The sequence below is a fragment of the Schistocerca gregaria genome, chromosome 1, assembly GCF_023897955.1.
Source record: "Schistocerca gregaria isolate iqSchGreg1 chromosome 1, iqSchGreg1.2, whole genome shotgun sequence".
NCBI lineage: Eukaryota > Metazoa > Arthropoda > Insecta > Orthoptera > Acrididae > Schistocerca > Schistocerca gregaria.
This window is the reverse complement of record NC_064920.1, coordinates 1,194,164,173-1,194,173,797: the sequence shown is the minus strand read 5'-3', so window position 1 is coordinate 1,194,173,797 and position 9,625 is coordinate 1,194,164,173. Positions and strand designations below refer to the sequence as shown.

General features: G+C 43.3%; 1 protein-coding gene across 4 annotated transcripts in view; it reads left to right on the top strand.

Annotated features, from left to right (window-relative positions):
* Nucleotides 1–567: 567 nt before the first annotated feature.
* LOC126284624 (paired box protein Pax-5) overlaps nucleotides 568–9,625 on the top strand; it is a 229,279-nt gene continuing 220,221 nt past the window's right edge. For all 4 annotated transcript variants that reach the window (XM_049983697.1, XM_049983721.1, XM_049983706.1 and 1 more), the window contains exon 1: nucleotides 568–809. In XM_049983697.1, coding sequence (XP_049839654.1) covers nucleotides 755–809 — 55 coding nt within the window. In that variant the 5' untranslated portion in view covers nucleotides 568–754. The remainder of the gene's footprint in view (nucleotides 810–9,625) is intronic.

Genomic DNA, 9,625 nt, shown 5'->3' with positions numbered 1-9,625 from the left:
TAGAAAGAGAGGGGGAGAGACAGAGAGAGAGAGAGAGAGAGAGAGAGAGAGAGAGAGAGGGAATGGGAGAGCGGGTGACACCGCGAGGAGATTACGCTCACGGTGGCGAGGGCGGCTAAAAAGGGAAAAGAAAGAAGGAGGAGGAAATATCTGCCGCGGCCGCGGGCGGCGTTTTTTCGTCGGCCGCTGTGAATGTGTGAGTCAAGCGGTGAGACGGAGAGGAAGGAGACGGGCCCGGGGAATCTGTGCTGTGCGGCGCGGCGCGGCACGGGGGTCCGGGACTGGCGCTTGGCTTTTATTATTATCTGGCTGCGTGTCGTGTCGCCCGTTCCGCCGCTCCCGCTGCCGCCCCCACCACACACTCGCCCTCTCTCTCTCTCTGTGTGTCGCGCTCCCCCCGCGCCCCTTCCTTCTCTCTCCCTCTCTCTGTCCGTCTCGCTCGCTCGCTCGCTCTGCGGTCCTCTCGCTCGGGCCGGCCGGCTTCCGCGCTTGGAGGGGCGCGCCTGGGCCTCTCGAGAGTCGCGAACTGAATGCCACCCCGTCAAGTGGCAAAGTGCGAACGCCGTCGCCGCCGCCGCCGCCACGTGCCGGTCCTCGGGCCGCGAGCAGCGCCAGCACCCAGCGGCAGCGCCAGCAGCCAGTGCGACGCCGGCGACCGCGGCTCCGCGCCGCGGCGCGCTTAGCCACGGCAGACCTGCTGCCCGCCACCCTGGAGCCCGGCCTCGGCAGCCTGTTCGCGCTGCGCGGGCCCGCCATGGACCTCACCACCGCCTACCGCTACAACCAGAACATGATGGAGTACTACACCTGTAAGCCCAGTGCGCACAAGCCACGGTCTCACATCGGCGTCGGGCACAGGGCGGCTTTCCGTTACAGTAGCTCGTTCGTGTGATACGGACGTGGCTCGGCCTGCACGGCCCCAAAAACCAACATGTGATACATAAGCTCTAAACATTGTTCAGAAGACGCATTCACGACACTGGATCTTCCGAAAAATGTTTACATTTCCAAACTTTGAACATAGCTCCTAAGGTTCAGTGACCGTGTCAGAATTATATTGTAACAAATAAGTCCTCGGTCACAAATATTAAGTCAAAATTGACCTTGTTTCGACGCTACTACGAGCGTCGTCTTCAGAATTAGACTAACTGTTCTAAAATATATTAGGTATATAGTACATTAATAAAATTAAAGTTTGTACTGACTGGAAAATATGCAGTACTTACAAGTCACATATTAAAAGAGATATGAGCCGCTAAGGGCGGCTCGCCATCTCACAACTGTTCATGACGTCGCCTTTCCGGCTCAGATCTTTTTTAATATGTGACGTGGCTCGCCATCTCACAGCTGTTCATGACGTCGCCTTTCCGGCTCAGATCTTTTTTAATATGTGACTTGTAAGTACTGCATCTTTTCCAGTCAGTACAAACTTTAATTTTATTAATGTACTGTATACCTAATATGTTTGAACAGTTAGTCTAATTCTGAAGACGACGCTCATAGTAGCGTCGAAACAAGGTCAATTGTGGCTTAATATTTGTGACCGAGGGCTTATTCCTTCCAATATGTTTAAATTTTATTTACCCCATTGTGATGCTCACTTTCCTTTTTTGTCGTTATGTGGAGTACGGTTGAACGTCATGTGCATGTCCAGACCGGTACTGTACCGTAACTAGGGAACTGCCTATGCCTGACGTTGATGTGTGATAATCGAATGCCAGCAGTAAGAAAGGTTTTTCCTTGCAACTGATGGTGGTATAATTTTTTCGATTACTATCTGCAAGGTGAGGGGCAGTAGAATCGCGTGTGAAAATACTGTATAGTGGATTATTTTCCGCGAATCGAAGTGCCCAGTTGAGGAGCAGGACCACGCCGTGATAGCGTCCCCTTCGTCATCGGGCGACCAGGCGCAGCTGCAGGCCGTGCGCGTTCGCCGTACGTCTCTTTCCTGGCCTCTCCTGCATGAGAGGCAGCGTCGAAGCTGAACGCCTCACTGTCTACTCGCTCGACAGTGAAATTACTTCTGCTGCGTGGCGGAACACTCGCTAGACGTCAGCACCACCCTATAACTTCAAATGTTCAAATGTGTGTGAATTCCTAAGGGACCAAACTGCTGAGGTCATCGGTCCCTACACTTACACACCGCTTAAACTCACTTAACGCTAAGGACAACACTCCCATCCATGCCCGAGGGAGGACTCGAACCTCCGGCAGGGGATCCACAATTTCGTTCCTGTTATTTGCCACTGGACGTTTCCACCCATGTCAATCCTGACTGAGTTACTTTATTTTTAGATGTGCCACAAATTTACTTCTGTACATATTTCATTTATAAAGCGTCCAAACCACACTGCCGCATATAAAGTAGTATTCTGTGAGATTCCGTAATTCTTGCGCGAATGAAAACTTTCTTGTGAATTCAAATTCGTTCTCAACACTTTCTCGACAGAGAAGTAAATATTGAATCCCATGTCTCATAAGGAAGACAGTCATATAAGAAGATAAATTACTGTCCCGTACCTTAGACGTTTTCAAGATTAAGCGAGCTCCTACTTAACGCAGTACTTCGCTTTGTATTTATTTATTTATTTATTTATTTATTTATTTGCTACATCTTCAGTGAAGTGGAGCACGATGCTTCTTTTTATTCATTGTTTATAATTCTATTCTCATATCCTTTTATGCTTTTATTTGGAAAATATGATAAACCATGTACTAGGCTCAAGATCTTTTTTCATCTATTAGTACATTACATCATCCTGCGGCTCCTATTACAATTCGTCTCGGTAGACTTTCTTACGGCATGTGAAAAGTGAAAATATGAAACCTTCAAACTGCCAAATTCACGTTTGCGAGAAGAATAAAAAAATAAATAATGTCTTTTGTACATAAATTATTTAGACCAAAAAATGGACAAGATATTCTCATACCACATAACTATTCTGCTCGCCTCATCACTGGAAAAAATAACGAGACAAATTAGGAAACTAATCATTTATTAAGAATGTTCTGTGTGCCATACCTAGGAACTGACTGGTTCTGACAAGTCTCAGAAAGTTTTTGTTTCATCTGCCTTTAGTATTGAAGCACTAACGTTCATTTGCGTAATAAAAGTGGGGAAATATGGCAGTAATGTTTTAACTTGCAGAACTGTAGTCAACAATATTTGTCATACCTTTAAATTTTTTTCAAGAGAATAACAAAATTAAAAGAAAAATCTTCGAGTATTGAGTTCTGTTTCTTACACAACTCCATTCTTGGGATAAGATATTCGAATGATTACTGTAGAGCTCCGTGCGGTGTTGAGGAAGAAATGGATTTTCATATCAGTTTCCAGCCACACATCTATTTTGTGTGTTCACTTTTCTAACTTTATTTACTGTTCCTGTATTCCAAATTTTCTCTTTCCATTACAAATATGTATTATTTCCACAAACAAAAGCTTGCACGCACTCCGCTTACCAGGCATTTGTGCGTCACCTGAATGGAGGATACCATGACGAGTCTCACTTAAGAGGGAACCACGGCTGGGCGCAAATACCAAATTCCCTCTAATAATGAATGTTTTAAACGTTTACCCCATCATTTGATACTTCGAACAAGTCTAGTAAGTTGCAACAGAGTACTGAAAAAATGGTGCTTAGAACGCTTGACGTTTCCACTCTTCATTAATTTCCACGTTAAGGAAATTTTGCTTTGGTGCCTGTAAAATATAACAGCATTTTGTGTTCTTCCAACGTGAATCTAACACTGGTAGCACCAACGGACCGTTTATCAGAACCGTACTGCAATATACTTGCACCGACCGAGCTTCTTAACGAGACGTTGAGCGCCTGTGACGTGTGCTCCATTTCGCTAACGTGGTAACGCTGCCATGTCAGCAACAGTGCCTAAAATTGCAGTACTATCTCAGAAATATTCCGCATATGTGGAAAACAGAACTAACCAGTACAGGCGGTTGGAGAAGATGACGTGCTTTGAAACACTGGTTTTACGGTGAACAGCATTACATATGAGCTGCGCTAGAGTAATTTCGGCTTAGCTGTAACCCGCCGTGTCCCTTGTGTACGATGCCGTATGAACAATCTTTAAGTAGCTGTCCATCTCTTAATCAACGCTGCCTTTATAGCTGTTCTTCAAGGGAAATAACAGTTTAAAGGTTCGTTATTGCATAAGCTATGCGGCATTCAGCAGAAATTGGACCTGGAAGGGAATAGAATTATTGCGTAAGCGTTCTGAAATAGGACTACAGTCGTAAATACAAATATTTGTTTCAACCCTTCCGGTTACTGACTGATGAGTTAAAATTTCTGCATCTGAGTATATTTTCTCGTGTCACGTCTTTTTGTTGAAAGGTTAAGAAAATGTTCGGATAACGAACTTATGGATTGTGTCTTCAGCCGTTACGCGTCAGGTTTAATGAACTTTCTGGAAGCAATTTTATGGTTTAAAAAGGAGGAAGAAATTTCTGAACTTGTACACGCGAAATTGCAGCAATATGTGGCGCTGATACATAGGCGAAAAAATAAGTAGGAAGCTAACTCATGAAATGAGGATGTGTTAGGCAAAACTAAAAAGTAGTCGGTGAGGGATTTCTGATGGATAAATGATAAAGACCTATTCTGTGGCTAGCAAGCGGGTAACCAGCTAGCACAGAGCGGGGAAAATATATTATGGGACAACAAATACTGAAGTACGTTACACTATTTGTAGTTGACGCTGGATGTATTGCATCAGAGAGATAGGAAGTTTCACAGGACACATACGATGCTAAATCAATCAAAGCGACCATTAATAAACAGAAATACCACCACCAGATTGTCATGAAATTGGATTGAGGTTCCAGTACCGACGCCATCGTGTAGACTGCATCGATACAGCTGTCATCGAACATTGAAATGCAAATATATCACATAACATGGTCGACTGCTCAGCTCCCTTACATACTGATAGATTTTAAATTCGACAAAGTTTATTGTAAATTCGTACTGGAATGCGCAAATAAAACTTGCGTGAATGTGTGGACTTGCAGGTTTATTTGTTTACCCTCGGTGACACCGACTGGCGGTGTTCCATGTGCCAAAATAATAGTGCTCATGCATGTACTACACTTGTTAGATATTGGGACAGTTTACAACGCCCGTTAGAATACATCTACGAGCCATGAAGCGCAGCGGTTAGCACACTAGACTCACATTCGGAAAGACGACGGCTCAAACCCGCGTGCGGCCATCCTGATTTAGGTTATCCGCCATTTTCCTAAATCGCTGAAGGCCAATGACGGAATGGTTCCTTTGAAAGGACACGGCCGATTTCCTTCCCCCTCCTTGACTCAGACCGAGCTTGTGCTCCGTCCGTAATTGTCGACGGGACGTATTTTATTTAGCAAGCAGTTTCAGCGTTTTTACTGCGCCATCTTCAGGTCCCTGACCGACGTGTAGGAAGGTTGTACCTCGGTTGTCATCAAAACAGGGGCCAGCAGTACTGGTCTTGTAGATTTTTGCTATAGCTATTCTTTGCAAGTGCGTTTGAAGTGTGCGGCATTTAGCGTGGATTAAAGACTCTTGCCGGTACATTTACAATTGGGGGATGCGGCACTTGGCGTCCTCTGTTAAGCTGTTATTGTTCTAACATATACGATCCGTGTAGAATAGGACACTTCGAGGTGTTCCGAAATTTTGAAATTCCGTAATTAATTTTTTACTGATAACCGGTGACTTTCTTCGTGCGTTTCAGAATGGAGATTTTTTAAAACATTTCTACTACAATCTCTCACGATTCAGGCAAATTTCACAACCATAACTAAGTGTATGTGTTTGATGGATGGTAATAACTGAATGACACGTAAATTCCTCCTATAGGATCATGTTGTGGGTAGCTTTCGAGTATACTTTCGATAAACCGAAGCCTGTCGTTGACAGATAATGTAATTAGATGGATGTGACTGTTGAATTTTGTATCACGAAGCATTGTCGCATACCCGTCATTACAAATTAGAAGCACTGGAGACCCAGCGCAGGAACATTCTTCGATGCGGATCGAGCACCAGTTTATGCGGACGGGGGTGCTTTAGCCTGTGGCCCGCGCGCTCTCAAACGAGTGAGAAGCGAAATGGATGAACCCGAGACAGTGATTACAATTGTTGCCAAATTTCGGAGCGATTTGTTAGCTGCAGGGATAGCTAATGAAATTAGCGGCTAGGCTAGGCGAGGCGAGGCGAGGCGAAGCGAGGCAAGGCCGTGCTAGGCCCGTCCTGGCGGTAAGCACCACGGAGGGCCGCCGCTTTGCAAACAGAATAATGGGCGATTAATCTTGCGGCGGGTCTCGACGCGCCTGTAATCGCGTCACTCATTAGCGCCGGCCTAATCAATCTTGGCCGACGTCTTGTGCGGACAGCCGGCCGTCGCGCCGCCGCCGTTTGCAGCCGGCAACCCGGCCACGGCCGCGGCCAGACGCATCTTTGTCCAGTCGGAAATGTGACGCTGCCCTTCGAGTGACTGAAAGGTAGCATTTGGTTTATATATAGGTTTTGCGTCACACACACTAACAGAACGCTAAGTCATGGTATGTTTTCTTTAATTTTTATTCTGTTTCCAGTTCAGGTTACATCATTTTCACAATACGTTCGAAAACTGGCATTAGTTGAGGTGACCGAGTTTCCGTAAGACAACTGCACATGATAGGCCGTGTATTACAATCCCAGAGAAGATGAACTGTAATTTTTCTAAAACTTGTTATAATTTCTACCATAATAAACACAAAAAAACCTGTAAGTAACAGAATTTCCTGGGTACTGGATTGTTCGAAACAAAAATAAATGTAAGGCATTTTTGATTGTCTTATTGTCTTTGCTGCCCCCTTTCGTTTTAGACAAAAGTTTTCAGAATCTGTAACTCAGAAACAGAAATCGCAAATTTAAACCACTCGCCGCAGAAACGGATGAAACCAAACGCTGTAGCGTCTGCAGACACTTGCTTCATATTTGCTGCTAGGACGTTTTACTGATGATGCCGTCAGGCAGGTAGATCTAGTAGATGGAATAGCCAACATATCAGCACTCAAAATACTAATTGAAGGAACAATTTTTTTTACAGGTGTACACACATATAAGCGACAACAGAACTGAAAAGGTTCCAATGTCTTAGAAATCATAAAAGAGAACGAATCAGGTCATTTATGTTAGATGCGCTGATTAGTGAAACGGATAGTGTTCTTCAGCGAAGGATCTTTGTAGTAAGAAATATACCTCGAGGTATTCAAAATTGTCTGAGTGACGTGCTACTGAAAATATATTTTACATTTAACATTAAATTATAGCGGACAGGAAGAAAAATAAAATGAAAAAAGATATGAAACCAGTACAGTAAAAAAGATGTGCTATGAAGACGCTTACAGAAGTTTAGAGACTATAGTAGACTGCCCGTTGCTAAGATTTCTACAGAATTTGTTAAGACTAGACTAAAAAAGGTTTTTTTTAGCGACCTACAAAAGCTGAGGTGCCGCTTTAAAAGGACTAGTGAATGGTCTAGCGAACACATGTCAGTGAAACGTATCAATATCGAATGATAAATAATACTTTTGCCCGTACAACTTGGCACACAATTTTATTGTCTTTGCTACTCAAATCACTATTGTGCTCAGTTACAGAGCTTTGATAATGTGTTAACGTACCACTATTTCTGATATGCAGTGGGTTGAAGAAATCAAATCCGGGCGACTATAAAATGTGCTTCAAACGGCTCTAGTAGTGCAACAACGTTTTGAGCACCTTAAGGTACGAGGAAATGTCAAAAAAGTATGTCTTTTGAATTTAATCAGAAAAATTGGTAATAGGTTGACAATGATTGTCGAGTGTCTTGTCGCCAACTACGAAACAGCACTTCCGTTGAGCAGCTGTAAGATGCAGTACTGTTTACTACTGCCATTCTGAACTGCAGGTAAAGTGCTCCCGTTTATCTCACAACTGCTACCAGTTGTCTTTTGAGGAGCTTGTATTAACATATAATTTACTGGAAGGTATTTGCATACAAATACGTAATAAGTCATGCTATACCTTTTCGATTTAAACAGTTTGAAAATAATGCCATTGAGAACTATGTTCTCTCGGCAGTTTCGCGGAATGTCCATCTTTACGGAGAGAGAAACACGCTTGAGATATAAATATCTGATGCCAGTACGTATGTTTTCCATTTCTCTTCTTCCCCTGGTAGTGCTTTATCTTAAGTTTCGTGTCAGACGATAAATTTATGGAATTTATTGTTTGGTATGTGTGCCACTGCTTTCTCACTGTTCATGTCTCTAATCGTGCCTCACTTTGTGAGTATAAACACCAGCATTCCTGTAAACACTATCTCTTACGAGCTTATTTAGTTGAATAGTAATAGGCTTTCTATTACTGGACACCCGTTTCCTTCTCTCAAAGCGTATTTAGTTCTCTGCAGATTCAAACGTACGATGATTGATTTGTTAGCACTGATACTTCAAGTCATAAGAACTGGAGCAAGAGTTTTTCCTCAGTTACTTCTTGCTACGCAATTATCGTCATAATATCTGTAACCGTTTCGCAAATGGAATACGAGTTCCGGAATGGAAATAAAGTTTTCTTCCACCTCCATCTGCCCCACTGCGCTGGTTAAGTCAAACTACCAACACCAGTCAATTTTTTAGGCTTCCTCGGAAAGCGATGTCCTAGCCCAATCATTGCTGATGTGTAAATGACGGTAAATGTTTGCAACAAATTCTGTCATCCTAATTAGAACAGTTGATAAATTAGGATTTTTTTATTTGGGCTGTGTGATCACAATATTGGTTACAATAGCGTATTGTAAAATTTTAGGATGTTGTTATTGCTCCTGCTAAAGATACTTAATGATGTTATGAAAAGTACACTGTTAAACAATACTTCGTAACTGCCTACCCAGCAATGAAACAAGGGAAAAACTATGTGGAACTAGACTGTTGACGAGAGATGCATGCTGGGAAAAAGGACCAGAGAGTGAAGGCTGCCCGTGGACACCTTAGATCTATAGCAGGTATGGAACGCTTGGGTTTGGAGAAGTCCTCCATCTCCCCCTTTACAAGGCTGTTGTGGGGAACTCGCCATTTGAGATGAGACAGAATCACAGTGAGATGTGACCCTTGGAGGTACATAAAATACTGCGAAAGATAAACAATGGATTAGCAGTTACCAAGTTACACAAAATGGTAGCGATAATACTGGTCCGAAGACTGGTCTGATGCAACTTTCCAGGCAAGTCTATGCTGCGCATGCCTCCTAGTCTGCGTATACCTACTGCAGCCTACATCCACTTTAGCTGCTAATTAAACTCAAACTCTGGTCTCCCTGTAGTGTCAAACTGCTGCTTCAGGAAGTGTATTGTTAACGTGTTTCTCATTTTAGATAACTTTTGTCATAAAGATTTTTTAAACCTAGCTCGCTGCTCTACTCCTTCATTAGTAATGACATTCATCAATTTCCTGCAGCGCCACGTTCAAAAGCTTCTGTTGTCTTGTCACAACTGTTCATCGGCCACGTTTGCGTTCCATAGAAGGCTATACACTGATGCTTTCGGAAAATGCTTCCGACGCTTCAGTTAATATTTGTTGTTAACAGATATCTTCTTTT